This window comes from Perca fluviatilis, chromosome 23, assembly GCF_010015445.1.
Source record: "Perca fluviatilis chromosome 23, GENO_Pfluv_1.0, whole genome shotgun sequence".
Classification (NCBI taxonomy): domain Eukaryota; kingdom Metazoa; phylum Chordata; class Actinopteri; order Perciformes; family Percidae; genus Perca; species Perca fluviatilis.
In genome coordinates this window covers 7,869,375-7,888,295 of record NC_053134.1, presented here as the reverse complement: position 1 = coordinate 7,888,295, position 18,921 = coordinate 7,869,375, and the positions used below count along the sequence as shown (strand labels likewise).

At 41.4% G+C, this 18,921-nt stretch overlaps 1 protein-coding gene across 1 annotated transcript; it reads right to left on the bottom strand.

The window, feature by feature from the left end:
- Window positions 1-770: 770 nt before the first annotated feature.
- Window positions 771-18,535, bottom strand: LOC120553463 (cryptochrome-1-like). Its single transcript, XM_039791873.1, has 14 exons — window positions 17,505-18,535; window positions 10,708-10,816; window positions 10,397-10,539; window positions 8,396-8,580; window positions 8,190-8,278; window positions 7,883-8,023; window positions 6,657-6,968; window positions 4,440-4,591; window positions 3,661-3,863; window positions 3,416-3,526; window positions 2,411-2,509; window positions 2,218-2,283; window positions 1,864-1,968; window positions 771-1,524 (listed from the first exon to the last, which is right to left on the bottom strand). The coding sequence occupies exons 1-13, from the start codon at window positions 17,660-17,662 to the stop codon at window positions 1,868-1,870; spliced, it is 1,869 nt and encodes a 622-aa protein (XP_039647807.1). The 5' UTR covers window positions 17,663-18,535; the 3' UTR covers window positions 771-1,524; window positions 1,864-1,867.
- Window positions 18,536-18,921: the final 386 nt, after the last annotated feature.

Genomic DNA, 18,921 nt, shown 5'->3' with positions numbered 1-18,921 from the left:
GAATAAAACACCCAAAATTCAGTGAATGTAAGCATTCATTTTACCTGCAAAGAACGTTGTATGGGTTCGATACAACGTACATCCATGCATCCATGTTATATTTGGGCATTTTGGTTCAAAGAAACCCATATTTCTTTTTTTTTCCTACCACCACCCCCCCTCTTTGGAGGACAACTTTATTTTTATTATAGAGCTATATTTTTTTTATACACAGTATGTTACATTCAGATTTAGAATTACATTCAGTGCATTAACGGTTGCCCCACCGTGACCATTCACCCTGTTTTAGTGAGACCCTGGATCCATATAAGGGCAGGGGGGATTAAAGCACCACATACGGAGTGTAACACATAACACACAAAACGCGACAAGGTGGCAAACAGAACAACAGAAGGAAGTGAGACGGGACTGGACAGAACAGTTGACAAACATCAAAATGTATTATTAATAATTATAGTAGAAATGTAAAATATAAAAAAAATAGTAGAATGATCTACGATTCATATTTGGTTGATCACGGTTTTCGTGTTTGAAGGGAGTTGGAAAAACATTATGCATAAGTGTGGATGGTGTTGCTAGTGTGTTTATGTGTGAGTGAGTAAAGTGAAAAACCCACATTTCTGATTTCTGACCTGAGGACAGCACAAGGGTTAAATGTGTTTTAGGGTAAAACCAGAGCACCAAACAGGCTTATTATATTGGAAGTCTTTTCCAAAGTATAAATATATTACATTACACTACAGTTTTAAAGAATAGGCTGAAACCAATAGTATATTATATCCAGTTTTAATGAAACAAGCACACTGAGAAGGAACAAGTGAAGCAGTTCTCTCATGTGACACATTTAACGGGGGGGGGGACACCATGATATGTAGAATCTGTCTTCCTGACGCCTTTTCTCGGTTACCCTCAACAAGTGCAACAACTTGATAGTTTACGTCCTACTGATATTGCTACAGTGGTGAGGATTAACATGAGTCCACTAGTACTGAGGTGGAGAAAGGGAACGATTCAAACAGTTGATATTTTGGAACGGCTCAAAAAGGAGAAAAATGGGAAGCAGAGTAAATGAGAGGACAGACAGCCGCATTAGAACAGATACAAGATTTATCACCATTTGTTTTTGAATGGACGGTCTACAAATGTTTTCATTTTTATTGAAAGTGTAAAAAAAGAAAAAAAAAAGAAAGAAATTCAAGATCCATCCACAATGATTTTTCATATCAAAAATATATCGATGGGTCTATGGCTACACAAAGAGAGACACATACAATATATTCAAATATGTACAAGTTGTATGTGACATCAGCAAATTCATTATATACACAAGAACTTTTGTCCTGGCAAAATTTAGCACAGCGGTAACAGCCGCTCCAGGGATGTCGGTCCACTGGCCGGGTCGTGCAGTCCACATGATAATAGTCTTTTGTGAGTGTGGTTTTTTTTTTTTTATACAAGAGACTTAGTAAAAACAGATTCTTAGCCTTTGTGTTGGCTGTGTACACGGTCTGTCTGCAGACACTCCTGTAAGGAGACAGAAAGGAAACACATTAATGAAAAATATGTCTATTAAAAGCACTTTCAGCAATCAACATGTCACTCCTGATAAATGCAAACTGGACAGAGGAAGATATATTTTAAGTATGTAAGTTTATATTATACATGTGGGATAAGGAAAATACTTTTACACATTAATTCAGCCATTTAAGTTATAATTTAGGGATACATCCTAAAGAGATTATTTGCAACTTAAAAGGATAGGCCTGGTTCTATATATTTTTTTGTTATAGTCAACACAACATGAAAAGACCAAATGCCTGAGATTCCTGATAAGTTAAGTTTGGATCATGTTTTTAAACTAACCTTTCTAGTGAATACTCTGTCTCTGGACTTTAGAGCCTTTGCCATTCCCAGAGTCCTCGCTGTGCCGTTTGACAACGGTCTGAGTGGTGCAGTGGAGTTCACGTCCTGAAAAAACAAATACAGCACAGTTTAGAAAGCCGCCCTGAAATGTTTTTCCATCTCTGTCACTAACTACAAAAAAGCAGAGGCGGAGCTTTGGCTAAAAAGGTATCAGACTTTAAAGCATGGTTGATACAGGCTGGTGCCTTGAAGGAGATACATCTTCAACCATCAATTCAATTAATTCATTCAGCAGCTGTATTGAAACATGGAGTCTTGGCCCCCTTTTTGGTATAAAAGCATGGCAGTTCTCACCTTTCTGAATTGCAGGAATCTGCTGTGCGCCTTGGGCGTAACACTTCATACTGGCGCCTGCGTAACCTGGAATTCAAGCAAGATTCGAGGATTAGCCGAGAGGTTTAGTTTGCATGCCGACATAAGGGGGAGACAAATATAACAAAACGAAGAAAACGGATGAATGAAAAGTGTAGCAGCTGAGGGTCCTCACCCTGCTGGTGTGTGCCGAAGCTCGTTTGTGGATCATTCTGCCGGTACATCATGACGCCGCTTTGCCACTCTCTTTGGGAGTGAACCGGCATCTGGTAGCCTGTAAAAACAAACAAAAACAACAATATTGAATTTGCTTCATCGACACAACTTCACCTCCAGAGGCCTGTACTACCAAGCAAGATCAACATGGCCCTGGATCTATTTCGGTTACCCGGCTTCACCAAACCTCAACCAAAGCTGGTTATCAACTAGTTCAATCAACCCAGGGTTTCCCAATCTAGCGACGGGTGCGTTCACATAAAAGACGCGGTGTTTGCCCTATATGACCAATCGCAAACATGGACAAGTCTACCATGTTTTACAGAAGAAGAGCAAACGATAATCCTGCAGAAATATGAAGAACACAGACACGTAATACAGGCAAAAAGCAATACAGTCGCTGCTGCTAAACCCAGGAAGGAAAGCTGGCAAAAAATTGCAGATGCTGTAAATGCGTAAATTACAAGTGTAACAATATCACTGTTCCATCAGTCAGGCACAAGATCGGACCATAATTACACTCGTGCGTTCCATTAACTTTCGTTGCTGCAACCTATTCTTTTAGTTGCAACCCTGGCTGCGTGTCGGCTCTGTGCTCAGTCGTCCATCAATACCCACCAGGTCCGGATTCGTACAGCAGCCATGACTGACAACTGTAGTCACGAGGACCCACGAGATCTCGCGAATTTAGGCAGAATAGAACCACAAAACCAACAACCGTTTGTTTCCATCCAGAGGAGTAGAGAGGAAACAACTCTGTGCTGTGTTTTCAAGGTGTAGTGCAGGGAAATATGATCGTGAGCACAGTGCATTTTATTTTAACCGGATGTTTTATTTTGCTTCTGTGCTCGACTCTGCTGAAAATCTATACATTTCATAAAGATACCCATTAGGGAATGGGCCTCAGGGACGATAGAGGAAGTTATAAAGAACCCTGACCTACTGAATGTATTATGGCACTTACGAGATGGACCTGCAGCATTGTGTGTAGCCTCGACAGACAATCCCATCCCGTCTGAGGACATCTCTCCGTTACCGTTACCGTTAGAGGTGGACGGAACTGTAGCCAGAAGGCCTACGGACACAGACAACAGTATAGTAACTTTAGATTGATAAAATCGCATCAATGCAAACCACTGCTGCTAGTTATATTCACACGTATCGGTCTTTAGATGTTTGTGAGGAATGACAGTCTTCTAGTGTCCTTACCGAGGCCTCTATAACAGGAGAGCTGCTGGTAGATCTGTTTCATTCGTTCAATGTTGAGACAGCTGGCCTCTGCATGGTTCACCATGGGCTTGGGGTAATGCACTCCAATAACACATTTGGCTGCCTTCTGCACGATCTCTGGAGCGTTCCAGGGATCATAAATATATTTGGCTGGAAACCCTCTCAGAATGGGCAGGTAGCGCCTGAGTGAAGAGATGAAGAGGTTTAGTGAGCATGTAGGGTGGTGTCAATTATTGTTGTGGTAATGCTCAACATTTAACCCTTGTGTTGTCTTCCTGCCGACTTCTTGTTCTCCCGGGTCAAAAATTAACACTTTCTTTCTGTGCTTTTTTTCCACCAGTAAAACCAACTTATTACCACTAGTTTTATTAGTTTCCAAAAAAAAGTGTAGTCAATAAACTTCATTTATATTAAACTTATCTAACTTTTGACTTAAAATGCTGCAATTATGAATAATTTTGACTAATAGTTAACATCAGGGGAACTTATGTTGAAGTTTAGTCAGGATACTGTTTTAATCAAGTGCTATAAAATTGAATAAAACACCCAAAATTCAATAAAAGTAGTGAACTGATCCTTCATTTCACTTGCGACGAGCGTTGAATGTAACTATCCGTGTTGTTTTTTGGGAAATTAGGTTGAAAGAAACCTGAAATTTGACCCGAGGACAACAGGAGGGTTAATAAATTCTGTTTAAAATACTATACTATACATACAATTAAAAAGGTGTCCACGTGCACTGCAGTTTGTCAGCATACCGTATGTAATCTCCATTGGGGTCTGTGCGTCGGCCGAAACCCACAGGGCAGTAGCAGTGGAAGAACTGCTGGAAGAAAGAGCTGCAGGAGAGCCACATCCAGCTGCCTGCATTCACACTCCAGTCTGCATCCAGCAGCAGCTCCTCAAACACCTAAAGACACAAAAAAAGCCTTGTGTTAGTTGAGAAAGGGGAGGATTCCTATGGGCTGTGCAACATTTGGCGTCTCGGAGCGGAGAGGGTTAAGATCACATAAACTTAAATACAAACGTCTTTATTTTTAGTCTTTGTGGTGTAATTTCCAGCTTACGAACTCATGCTATGTAAGTTGACACAGTGGTACCCCAGGTCTCATTCAGGTCAGTGTCCAACATAAGCTCATAACCTTTCCAGGCAGAGATATACTTCAACTTTGTGCCTCCATAGATTCAGGTAATCTAGGCGGTTGCATGATAAGGGAATGTTTTGTTACAGGACCGTCCGCACTAGTAAGTAAGTATGTTTATTTGTATAGCACTTATCACAGATAGAGTCAAAGTGCTTCACAGGCAAAATAAATACATACATTAAAACAGATCAATAGTCATAAAAAGCACAATAAATTGTAGTAAAACACAAAAGCATAGATACAAAATAATACAGTCAGCAATGTGGCTAAATGAATGCCTGACTAAAAAGATGCGCCTTCAGCTGTTTTTTTTTTTTTAGAGATTTCAACAAATGCAGTCTTAAAACATGTGGTAAATAGGGGTGCACCAATCCGATATCGGCCCCGATATTGACAAAATATATATATATAAAAAAAAATAAAATTAACAGATCCACGGGGCGATCCAGTTTTATTTTTTATTTTTATCCTCCGTCGCAGCACATCCTACGTCATTCGTCAGCAGCATGTGTGTCGCTCGCTGGAAGAGTTGAGCTAACCGTTATGCAACATGGAGCGAGCCAAACGGTCGCTTGCCACGCCAACTACTTCGTCGGCTGTTTGCAATGTCTGCAAAGTAAATGGTTTGAGGGGTGGTGGTAGTACTGCAAAGTACAATACTACCAATTTAAATCAAGCGAATCCAAAAGCACCATGCAAATTCAATACATTACATCCATGTTATTTTGTCTTAGTTAGGAAGGTCTGGTGCCTTTAGTCTATTCCACATGGTGGAAGGAAGGTATAAGGTGGAAGGTATACAGTTTATTATTAATTCAACAATGGTATCCGATCGGTATCGGGTATTGACAGATACACAAAGCCCTGGCGATTGTTTCAAAGGCTCTGTCACCTTTAGTTTTCAGCTCAGTACGAGGAACAGCCAGTAAGCTCTGATCTGAGGACCTCAAAGATCTGCTGACAACATAAGGGTGGGGCAGATCACTCATGTGAAGTGATCTGCTGCACTTTTGTGGCCTGGGAAAACCCTGACGAACTTCCGGCAAATTTGAGATTTGCTCTTCAAGTCAGTCTGGCCAAGAGCCCATTCAAGCCCATTTCCAAATTCTCCAAAGCGAGGCACCAATCACAACCGTTGAGGCGGGCTTTACACGAGGACGAGGCGAGCAGCTTTTTGTTTACATTCAACATGACGGCCACCGAAGCACAGAAACCTGTCGATGCCGCTGTCGCTGCTACGTCACCCGGATCGTTGGTATGATTGGTGGAAGGACTATCCAATCCAGAGGCATTTGAGCGGCGTCCGTTGGTGACGCCCCTTTGAAAATGAGCTGCGAATGAACCTTGCCCAGACCCACTCTCAGTTACAACTGAGAAGGGTCTGGTGTCAACCAGGCTAACACTTTTGCATACTTCCCAGAGAGAGAGAGAGAGAGAGAGAGAGAGATAGGCTGAACTAGGCTTTAGCATCTGTGTTTTAGGCACTGAATTTAACCCCTCCAGCATGAGTTTAAATACACCTTCAGGAAGACAGGAAGTTCAGAAGTTGGAATGGCACCTACACTGTACTGTGTAATCCTAAACTCTCCTCAATTAAGAATTTAAAAATGCTCCTGTTTAATTCATCAAAGTCTCCCGAACCTTCTACATGTACTGTATGTGAAATGAGTTGTGCTGCTCCTGAGTTTTTCTTTAATAGTCTTAAGTTAGCATTGCCACAAACAGGAACATAGAATATAAATAAGTATTCAAACTGATATTATGGAGAGAAAAAAAAGAAAGAAATGAAGACATTAAAAAGCTATATGATAAAACGTCAACATGGTCTACCTTCATGCCCTCCTCCCAGCCGATCCACAGGTCTCCTCGGGTCAGGAAACAGGCCACGGCGTGCCGAGCCAGGTGGTGGATCCAGCCCTCCTGCCTCAGCTGCGTCATGATGGCGTCGATCCAGGGGAAGCCGGTGCGGCCCTCCGCCCACTTGGCCAGCGCCTCAGGGTTGCGGTCCCACGGGATCTGAACGCAGATGGGGTTACTCTCCATCTTGTCGAAGCAGGGGTTGTTGGTGGCAGCCGTGTAGAAGAACTCGCGCCACAGCAGCTGACCGTAGAGCGAGAGGGGAGGGGAGCTGTTCTTCTTCACCTGGAGAAGTGGCAGGACACATGTTATTGCCTTGGGAAATCATATAACCTATCATATATAACAAAGTAGAAAAAAAAACAGGATGACAATCTTGACACTGGCACCTCTGCATTAGGCAGCAGTTAAGTATTAAAGCTGGGTGGGGCAGTTCCTTGACACAGCAAAGCCCTCAATAACACTTAATAAGACTGTAAACATTTGCATTGGAGTCTGAATGTACAACATCACATCTCAAGAGGGAGCCATCGCAACAAAGCAAGACTGCAGTGGATAACTGACCTCATTTCAGAATAAATAGGGCACCACTAGGTGGTGGTATAAACAACAGGAGCAGTCGATCCCCCTCACACAGGCTATAGAAGAAGTTAACCTGACTAAAATGGCAGTGTGCAGAAAGAGGCAGGGTACTTCAATCCAAAATAAAATAAAAGTAGCGGAATGAATAATAATGCAGTCACAATGTGAATACATCTTGACATTTGAATGAAATGTAATGTAAGTGTATTGTTGCAAGTGTTTTATGACCTCCAATTTTGTATGCATATCTATTTGATTTTTTTCTGTTATGATATTGTGAAGTGTAAGTAGGAGCAGGACTATATGAGCATTACGCTTCCGCCTGCTCCTTCTCGAACTTATCATTTTTTTGTCTGTTTTTTGGTTAAATCTGATTGATTTGTCTAAGTTTGTATTTTTATCTTTGTGTTTTGATTTTGTTTAGTTTTCTTTGTGGTAGAAATTCTAATACCTAGGTGAGATCTGAAATAATCAAATCAAAATCCAACCGTACGATCCCAAATACAAGACAATCCCTCCTTTTACCAACAGCAGTTTTTGGGCCAAAACATTAATGCAGCCGATTGTTAGATACCAAAATTGTTCATTCATACGTCCATACGTGTTTCGGGACTTACCTTCCTGTAGAGGTCGGTGAGTTTGAAGTAGAAGAGGCGACAGGAGAGGCAGCCGAAGCGCAGGTACGGGCTGAGGCCTGTCGGGCTGGCGAGCAGCGAGTTGGCGTTCATTCTGGGACGCTCAAAGTTGGCCACCCATGCCTGATGGCAACACAGTCACATAATCAGAAATGAAAATGCATGACAGCATGGTGTCATGTCATAACATTGCACAATGTTTCTTTTAAGGGGTTTACTTAAAAAAAAATGTTAATCACAACAACAAAAAATTGCTGATTGCTTCTGGCTCTTATCTGATTTGACTGACCTTCCTCTCCAAATGCCTCTCAAGTCGCGTGAGGGCTTCGGTCTCTCCCCCCGGCCACACAGCTGTGGACAGACCTTCAGTATCAAAACCTGCAGGGATCACATCAAAATAAAAACACATTAAAATTCAGCCAATAATGTTGAATATCATCATGTTTGCATGCCTTATCTGAACCCAAACTAGTGATTCTGTCTGGCCTCACTCACCCAGCTCCTCCAAGGAGGGGACGCCAAACTTGTCATCATGGTCTTCGGACAGTGGCGTACTGCATTTCCCCATGATGTCAGCCGTGATGGACTCCGCAGGCACCTCCACTGCATCCATACGACTGATGAGGGTCTGGAACCGCTTGTAGGTAAGAGGGGACTGACCCCCATTTAACTCTATGATCCTGCGGGAGTGAAATGAGCACAGAAAGAGTCAAATACTGGCTATATAACATTTGAAACCTCTTTCGCCTTTTTGTATCTTGCATCTTAACTTCCTTAAGGTCTCAGTAAAAGAGACTCATACCTCCTGAAGATTTTCATGGTTGCAAGCAAAAAAAGCAATTACCAAACGTTGGCTTCAGAGGAATCATCCCACCATGAGACTCTTAATAAACACTATAAACTCTAGCCGCAGCATGGAGAAATTGACTTTTATGCTGCAGCAGCTTCAAAATGAGAAAGGAGAGGAATACTAAAGAAAATGGGATTGCTACAAATACAGACAATTCATTCTACTCCACTATTTCTGTATGTCAAGATGTATCTGTATTGTGAACTGTACCCGTGCTTATCCTGTTTTCATATTTGCCACTACTTATTGTCATGACCTAGCTCTCTTTTGAAAGAGAGTAAAATACCTAGAAAAATAATAATACATCATTGTTTGGTTTATAAAAGGCTTTAAGGCCACATTCAGACAGCATGCGTCCGCCGTAAGACGGTCCGGCAAAAACGCAGGTCTTAAAAAAACAACAACGCAACCCCACGTCACGCTGCAGTGGCCAATCATGTAACCACCGATCCGACTTGTCGGTGTGTTTTGACCTATGCCCAGTACAGTTAACAGGAGACATCGCTGCCACAAGAAAGCTTTTAGGAGGGTAAAAAAAAAACGAAAACACAAGCACTGGACTGCCCGAGAGTTTGTGTAATACCTGAAGGTTTCCTGCAACAACAAAGCACTCGCTATGTCTCGCTTGTCTCTTTCCTTTCTCTCTCTCCTGTGAAATGAGGCTGCCTTCATGTGCGGTCAGAAACGTTGAAATCTATGAACGATCTGACGGAAAACAGTAGCTGTGTCTACTTGTGCTTTGTTAGGGGGGTTTAAGAACACAACAGGACGTCACACAAATGGGCCACTTCATTGACACTCCCCTCGCTGCACAACCCTGCGGCAAATCGGCAGATCGCTTTTTTTTGGTCTGAACGTCCCGTAGTAAGTAGAGTGGTAAGGGGTGATAGTCAGTGGTGGAATGTAACCAAGTACATTTACTCAAGTACTGTACTTAAGTACGAATTTGGGGTACATATACTTTACTTGAGTCTTTTCATGCCACTTTCTACTTCTACTCCGCTACATTTCAGAGACAAATATTGTACTTTTTTACTCCACTACACAAATCTGACAGCTTTAGTTACTTCACAAATTAAGATTTTTGCACACAAAACACATGTAGTTCATAAAATACGATGTTTTATTATAAATTAAACTACCCAACAATATACTAGTCCAGCTGAAATGATTAGACGATTAAACACAGAACAGTTTGGATCGTTTCCAGTTGCTAAAATGTGAGCATTTTGTGCATTTACTTTTACTTTCAATACTTTGAGTCCATTTTCCTGATGATACTTGCATACTTTTACTTAAGTAAAATTTCTAATGCAGGACTTTTACTTGTAACAGAGTATTTTCACAGTGGTATTAGTACTTTTACTTAAGTAAAAGTAATGTAATATATATAGGTACCTGTCTAATATATATGAGAGCATGTTTTGTGTTGCATGAGAGTATGTGTTGAGACTGAGAGATGCTTATTTTCGGTATTTTGTGTTGTCTTTGTAAAGCTGCGGAACGGACAGAGTCCAAAACAAATTTCCCTTCGGGGACAATAAAGTACAGTATATCTTATCTTATCTATCTTAATGTAATTCAATGTAATGTGATGTAAGTAAAGGATCTGAATACTTCTTCCCCCACTGGTGATTTCAACTCACTTGTCCAGGTCATAGAGTGTGTGGGAGATGCGAACCGTCACCTCCACTCCAGCCTCACAGGCCAGTTTCTTAATAGCTGCATCTCGTTCTTTCCCAAAGGGCTCAGAGTCGTACTCGTAAGACAAACGAGAAATATTCCACTCCTGGAAAACAGAGAATGAACCAAAGTTAGCTACAGAATAGATTAAACAGGGTTTGCACAACATGTTTAAAAGGTCCCCGGGGCTTAAAGCTATAGTGCGTAGCTTCTGCCGCCCCCCCCCCATGAGAAATTCTAGTTAAAAACTGTCGGCGTGTCCAAATGTCGTCACCTTGAACAGTCTGGGAAAGACATCAGTGGGTTGGCCCCGTATCACAAACAGTCGAGAGTTGAGTTTACGGAGGCTGTAGTCCAAGTCCTCAAGACTCTGAAGTAAGAACCTGGAGGACGACAGGAATAAAGAAAAGGCGGTTAAAAAAAAAAAAAACACTGACAGCAACAACATACAGCTTAAGACATGTTACAATGTCTTGAGCTTCGGAGAAAAAGGTACATTGTGTTACATTGTGTTGTTTCAAAGGTAAAACAGCTGGGAAAGAAAACTCTGGATGATTGTTTCAGGATGTGCTCGGTTTGACAAGAAGCTCAAATAGTTTCAATTCAACTTGCTATTTGATCTGCTAATTGTATGCAGCAAAATCTATTCAGACGGCATACTCCAAGAATCTATTTAAATAAAATTAAATATTCCTGTGTTCACAACACGGTGCTGACACACAGGAAATCTTCCAGGAAGTTTGACGATTTAATTAATTCATTCTCTTGCTTTCTTTTTTTTTCCCTCGATTGAAGTTGACAGAAGAGGGTGCGGACCAATGCTTATTCCCGTTACAGAACAATGTCATCTCTGCAGAGATTTTGAAATGTGAACGTGCAGATTTGATTCCCCAAATTCAACGGCCAGTTCTTCCTCTTGCACTGGTTAAAACACACGAAGCAAAGTCGCGGGAATGATGCAGTCCATGCAATATGGGGACGATTAAATTCACAATATCGAATATAAGAAAAGAGACACGTCATTTTAGGAGTGACAAGAAACGTTTTGGATTCCCTACACTCCACTAAATCTACAGGCATGGTGTGCATCCATGTTTATGGCAACACGCTGCAAAGTGAAAAGCGTTCATAAATGTCTCGTCAGTGGGGATGACAACGCGTCTGCCAACATAAAGCCAAAAGGGTCGCCAATGAGAGAAGAGCAGGTGTGGGAGTCAGCACGAACGTCTGACCAAGATAATGTCTGTAAGCCAGGGGGACACAGGAGGACAAAGGGCCGTCTCAATATTGGCGAAGGAGCACATTTCTCGTGAATGTGTCCCTGTTGGTTAGGTAACAAGTGGGAACATGGGACATTCTGGACGAGTATTCAAGAAACAAATAAATGAAAGCAACTGCTGACACATCAGGGGACGCTATTGTTTTGTGAAAATGTCCCATTATATAAATTCTGAATAATATCTCCTGACATGAGTTTTCTCCCTTCATATGACTATCATTCCTACTGACAAATAACTGCCTACAACACTAACCCCTAACATTCTCTCTGCAGAGCTTAGGGCCTGAAAACAACAGTGTGCCCAGGTTACTGTGCTTTGGCAATACAGTATTTCTCACACTGAAGTGTTACTTTCACACAGAATGTTGCACTTTTGCTCTTGTCAGTGTGAACTCATCCTTAAAATCCCTAAACTTTTCCTCGGGATGAGTAAGTAAGTCAGTCAGTCAGTCAGTATCTATCTATCTTAAGGCTGAGTCATGCGAACAGTGGATGAGTCAACCACATCATCACTGTATGCGACGCCAGTGAAAATAAACAAACCAAACACACTGACCCGACAGTATCATATGTGAATATTACTGTTAGAACGAATCCATAACTGTGTTTCATCATTATTCGATTATATAATTTGTACTGTGCTACTGTTTTTATCTTCCCCCCCCCACAGGACCACATATGCGTGCAGACAGAGCGGCAGTAATATGCTGCTTCCCGTGCTGTTGCTATAGATACCAAAGTTCGTGGGCGGAGGCTTCCTGTATCCTGTATCATTCCTGTGTCAAATCCAGGTGGGTGCTGTAAATACTCTTACTCCTGTTTATTACCACAATGTCATTCTGTATTCAAATTCTGATCATATTATTAATATTGTAGGCCAAAGATGAGAGAGAAGGTTCACATTTAAAAGCAAATCATGTGGACAAAAATCATATGTGGCTTAAAACTGGATTAAAGACTGTAGAATATGAGGGCCGGGGATGGAATGAACGCTGTACACTAATACGAGTTGAGGTTTTAACCAATTTAGCCGCTCTGAATTGAAATACTCAGCGAGCACAATGTGACACGTTATTGATAAACAGCAAGCTACTGTTATCTAACCAGGCCTTTCTGTGATGCTGTGTACCAAAGGACAAGCTTAGAATGAATATGAGATGTGACACAGAAGTAAAAACATGTTCAGTTATGGCATAGGTTACAGTTGAAAATTAAACATCTGAGTGTTCTCTGGAGCAGCGGTTCTCGACTAATGTCACCCTGTGACCCACATTTCCCCATGGTCATTAAATTGCGACCCACTTTTATAGATTTCAAACCAAGCAGATTTATTTTTCAAAAATAGCCTTTCGAAACCACACGTACAGACAACTGCATGGACTAAAGTGACTAAAATAAATTAAATATGAAAACTGCACAAAATAAGTAAGGCCACAAATGTGATATTTAACTTCTATGCATATCTCTGCATTTAGAGCACATTAGTAAGAAACTGAGAAGGCACCATGATAAATCCAGAAAATGTAATTTTGTAATGCGTAATGTATGCGTCTGCGTCTCTGTCTACTGTCATAAATTTACTTTTTTTTAATGATACACTTTTTAGATTTTTTTGAAAGATATCTTTGGGAGTTGCTTTTAAATTGCTTCAAAGAACTGGAGCAGTGTCCATGTGACTCGGTCAACAGCTGCTCCAACCTGGCTTGTTTTTAGCATTGGGAGCTAACTTGCCTACGAGGACTGCAGATACAGACGCTACCAACTGCAAGCCGAAGCCTTTATCGCCGCAGCGGGTCCACTTAAAGGAATACACCACCATTTGTTGAAATAGGGCTTATCACGGTCTACCCTGGCTGTAGATAGGTGGGCCAACGCATTTTTTGTCTCAGTGCAAGTAATTAGGTTGTTTTTTTATCTTTTGTTGTCTCACTTTTACTCACAACATGCTAACAACATAGGATTCCATTCACTACGCTAAGATAACTAGCGGCGGCGCTGCTGGTGTTTCACCGGACTAAAACAATGCATGCACAAAAAATGCGTTGGCCCACCTATCTCCAGCTAGGGGAGACCGTGATAAGCCCTATTTCAACAAACGGTGGCGTATCCCTTTAACTTACAAATCCCCTAATTCGCTCCCTACACGTATTATAGAAAACATGGTGACTGTATGATTTCTGAACAGAATGAGATTTGCCTAGCCTTCAACAAACACTTTGCTGATGCTGGACATCTATTTGAAAAAGTACACTCAGGGCCCCTGCGTGTGCATTGCACAAACATGCTCATCTGTGTCTGTTTTTCATTACTTTTCCCATGCTGTCCTCTGACATGGGGGCTCCTACTTCCCTCCAACTTGTTACAAACACTCTTTTATAGAGCAGCCCTGCTCTAACTACATCCTCATGAACATCTTTCAATTGAAAAAAAAAGGACTGTTGTGATTCACTCGCTCTTTCGAGCATTAAGTGTTAGCATAGATATCAGATGGAAGCAGCTTTTTTGGGATCAGTGCTCACGCTTGCGCTGCTCACCAGAGATCGTTGGGGTCTCTTGCAATAGCAGGAGAGAAAAAGTAGGTCAAAAAGACTAGAAGAGGTTCAACTCCTAACACACTGACCTACTCGCGGTGTGTGGAGAGGTCAGGGGAAGGGAAAGTTATTGTGATTATGTCATCTGCCGGCATTGATCCGCCTTATTCACCGAGTATTGCCACCTAGGTCTCAAGGACAGGGCTGCTCACTTCTTCTATTCAAATGATAGCAGGAGTACAGGAGGTGTTAATCAAGCTGAAAGCTTTTCATAGCCTTCAGCACGACAACGATGAGTTTTTTTTCTTCTTCTTTGAGCAATGTAGACTGTAAGTTACAAAATCACAGACCTAAATGTTGCAGAGCTACAGAAATATCACCATGGTCCGAGTATACGAATAGTTTTTGTAATGCAAAAGAGCCTATGTTTTCATAATTTTAACAGGCTGTTTAATGCAACTGTATGCAAGTGCATCACAAATTCAGTTACAAGCTCCACTTAACCTCAAGAGGATCTTTTTTTCAGACATTTACATTATTTCTAACAACAAATGGACTACACAGACAAAAAGATAATTTATTGACTCTCAAAAGAGATTCTGACTCTCTAAATACTTTTTTTCTTTGTGCACTCCTACTGGTTTTTAAAGATGAAAGGTTTTACTTATGTTTGTGTCTGATATGCGCGTTAGAAATGAAGGGAGCAAGCGAATCAGGGAATACTGCTGACTGATCTGTGTGTGAGCTCGCTCAGAGTCACCCCAAGCTGTTGTTGCATAACCCTGTAAGCATAACATGGATGCTCCATAACAGGGCAGGCATTTGGTGCTGCTGCCCTACTCTTCCAGTGACGGCATGGGACCAAAATGCAAACCTGCATGCACAGCAGCCAGGAAAGGAAACAAAAGCATCCAGCGAGGCACCTACTGTTCTGTAAACCTCAGGAGCTCTTTCATTCCGCACCTGCATCTGTAAATCTGCCAGCCAAGAGAACGTAATTTCCACACTGAAGCAGTTCGCTGACTGCAGTACACATTTGTGATGAATAAAATGTCTAGGTCACCGACCAAGCTGGGGATAACAAAGATGTCAACTGTTTGTTATAAGTAGAAAAACTACCCAGTGTTAGAAAGGAGGACAAAGCCAGTGGGTTATAGGCTGGCAGAAACTCCACTAACCAGAACAGTCCTTGCTCTTATCTCGGTCACATGAGCCTGCAAAGCGTCGTATGCATTGTGTGTCCCCAGACTCAAACAGCGTGTCCCTATCTTCCACTCATTCAAGTACAGACCGACTTGCTCACTCTCGGGCGCCTCGGTAGCTCACCTGGTAGAGCAGGCGCCCATATATAGCAGCTTACTCCTCGACGCAGCGGCTGCAGGTTCGACTCCGTCCTGCGGCCCTTTGCTGCATGTCATTCCCCCCCCTCTCTCTCTCTCCCCTTTCATGTCTTCAGCTGTCCTATGCCCAACAAATAATCTTATAAATAAAACAAAAAAGACTTTTTCAAGTAAGTCAGTTATATTAAATGCTAGAATTAATGATGCATTGCGTCTTCACCAATGGAATGTGGACATGCAGGTCAAATTCGCACACACACGCACACACACTGGGCACCCGGATAGCTCAGTTGGTAGAGCGGGCGCCCATATATAGAGGTTTACTCCTCACCTGCGGCCCTTTGCTGCATGTCATTCCCCCCCTCTCTCTCCCCTTTCATTTCTTCAGCAGTCCTGTCAATAAAGGCCTAAAAATGCCCCAAAAGATTTCTTTAAAAAGAAATTCACACACACATTTTAAACATCCAAACTCACTTTTTGGCCTTCTGTCCAAAGAGTTAAGACTTAAAGAACCTTACATTACTTAGAAAGAGAGCAACGAGATTGAAGCAAAGCTTGCTAATGAAGTATTCTCAGCTCTGGCAAATAATGACTAATTAAGTCCGAAACATTTCCTCATTTTTATCTCAGACTACATTTCTCAACGCATTAGTCACTTAGTGTTTTGGAAAGGTTCATCTCTGCCAAATCTCTAATCCCTTATTTATACTGCCACCATCTACAAAGTACATTGCACAGATCAATGAGCTCTGGAGGGAACATGTGTAATGATAAACGATGTACAGTAACAAAAGAACACTTGCTACTTACGATTTTGGATAACACCATAATTATAGTTTAGCAGGGAGGTGACAATCAACGCACCAAAATACCATTTATCAATTTGAGATCACCTTTTCAGAGGAAAAAGTTCAAATTGTGAATTATGTTATTAATTTCGCCTCATTTAATCAGGAATCTGAAGGTCTAATTGATGTTTGGTTTCATGCTGATTACTGGGTAGACAATATGGTTTAATTCACCACTACATCTCGGGATGTAATGGAGGAGTGGAAACTACTTATCTGTCCTCTTATTGACACCTTTATCAATAAATGTTCATGAATATGTATTGTGGTATTAAGAAGACTAATATCTAAAATGATGTCTGTAATACTGCATATCACTCATAACCCAGATAATATAATCCAAACAGTGTCATAATATTCTCTAATTGCATGCAGCAATTGTCGACACACAAAGTTAATTTTTGATTTTTCAAATATTTGGTAACACTCAAAAAGATTGGACTTTCCTCATGTGAAATATACAGTGCTAGAGTCAACATCTCAGGAATACGCCTGCTGTTTACTTTAAAAGTGCCACATTTCTTTCTATATTTGACATGAAGTGTGCTTATCTCTTACTATACTATCGAGTTACTGCAGACACTTCATAACGATGCCGTGTTTTGTAACAGATTGGTACAGGTGCCAATAGGCTTAGAGACATGTGCATGTGCACCAACAAGCATCACAGTCACAGGTCAAATATACTGCATTAAAGAGTGAAACGAAATTATAATCAAAGGATTTATGGGGAATTAGAGCAGAAACTACCTATTATTACGATTATCAAGAAATCTGTTGAGTACTTTTTGGATTAATCGTTTTGTCCAGAAAATGACAAAAATATTAACGACTGTAATTAACCAGCACACACAAGAAATGTTTTTTGAATATGAAATGCTAAAGTGCATACAACTGAAGTGCAAAAGAAGCATGCGACGATGGCACATAACATGCATTTGGGGGGAAATGAGAGTAATGAGTGCTAAGGATTTTATTATAAAAAAATAAATAAATTGTAACATGCATGGATCACCTTGAGGAGCTGGCTATGTGTACGGTGGCCCAATGTTATGCTTGGCTGTTTCGCTCACCTCCACCTGTTGATCCCGACGTTGGAAGATCCCGCGAACCAGGGGTCGAGGATGTAGACGCAGCGGACAGTATCCGCTCCCAGCAGAGATTCCTTAAGCGCCGGGTTGTCGTGGAGCCGCAAGCCCTTCCTGAACCAGTGGATCGTATTAATGACCATTACTCAACTGGACGAGTCCTTTTTTTGTCCCCCTTTTTGTATTTCAAGAACAGTCCTTTTTGTGCTCACTCCACTCTTATTCAGACTCGCTGTTAAAATAGTATCCAGGAAAGAAAGAAGAAACCAGGTCACTGGGAATCCAAATGTCTTAAGTGCGTGTGCTATATTAGCTTGTGCGCTATTTTAGCTTGTATGCTATTTTAGCATACAACTCGTCGTTTTCAATGATGCAGTCCCAAGTTTGCAATTAACCTTGCTCTAACAGAACCTTTTCCATTATGTCGAAGAATTTAAAAACCGTTGGCCGATGAACCATTTGGGCACGAGACCGGCAATGTGACAAGCAACCCGGCGGGCTTTAGGACCCGGTTCGCTGACGTGCAGTAACCTCGTTTTGTGTTGTATAACTTATTTTTTCCGAATAATAAAAATAGCTTGTATTATATGTGTACTTAAAAGCTTTCGCAGGCCTGCACTCTAGAAACAGTATCTACGTATACTTAAGTAACAGAGTAATTAACTAGCCTGTATTTGAAGGCAGTTGTTGCTGAAAACGAGCAGAAGATACCGTTGCGAGATCCGACTGCTCCCCACCGTGAATACACGTTACCGGGTAAAGCTGGTTATGTAAAAACCGTTTCTGCGATAATGTCAAAATCGTCGCCCTAATGCAAACTGAACAAACACATAGCTGTTAAAAATCCGTTTCTGTTCCGTGTGAGCCGTCTTCTGCACTGTGGATCGGATGTTTTTAAGTCAATTTTCCTCCACGTCTACGAACAACCGCTCAACCTCGTCGCCGTTTCACCCACAACCGTGTTTCCGCCCACACGATGACGCACACAAAGGTATAAGCTTTGTGATTGGTCCAGCACGCTGTATGCGTTTTCTCAGCACGGTCACGTTTCTGCAGCGTGCGTTTTTTCTTTTCTTCTTTAGTCTTCTAGCTATTTCCAAATGTCCTAGGAGAGGCGAGACAGATTACATGAAAAGTTAACATACTTGTGGTAATAATACAGAATTGTGACCAGCGAGTTTAGGCTGATGTAAGAACTACTTCGATATGTTATTGTTATACTACAAGTATAATAAGTCAATAACATAAGAATAAAAATATGAATAGTTGTATAAGATGTGCAAATACACTTAGAAGACTTACTGTTTGTGTAAAAACGTAAGACTTTAAAAATACACTATAAAAACCGCCAGCCTGTAGAGCCAACTGGCTTGTTTACCATAAAAGAACCCGGATAAGCACA

Bases quoted from the DNA above. Each gene is read 5' to 3' on its own strand.
- LOC120553463 (XM_039791873.1), bottom strand. From the start codon at position 17,662: ATGGTCATTAATACGATCCACTGGTTCAGGAAGGGCTTGCGGCTCCAC. The intron at 10,817-17,504 runs GTGAGCGAAACA...GTCGTCCTCCAG, and splicing joins GTCGGGATCAACAGGTGGAG to GTTCTTACTTCAGAGTCTTG. The intron at 4,592-6,656 runs GTAGACCATGTT...TTGTGTCTTTAG, and splicing joins GCTGGGAGGAGGGCATGAAG to GTGTTTGAGGAGCTGCTGCT.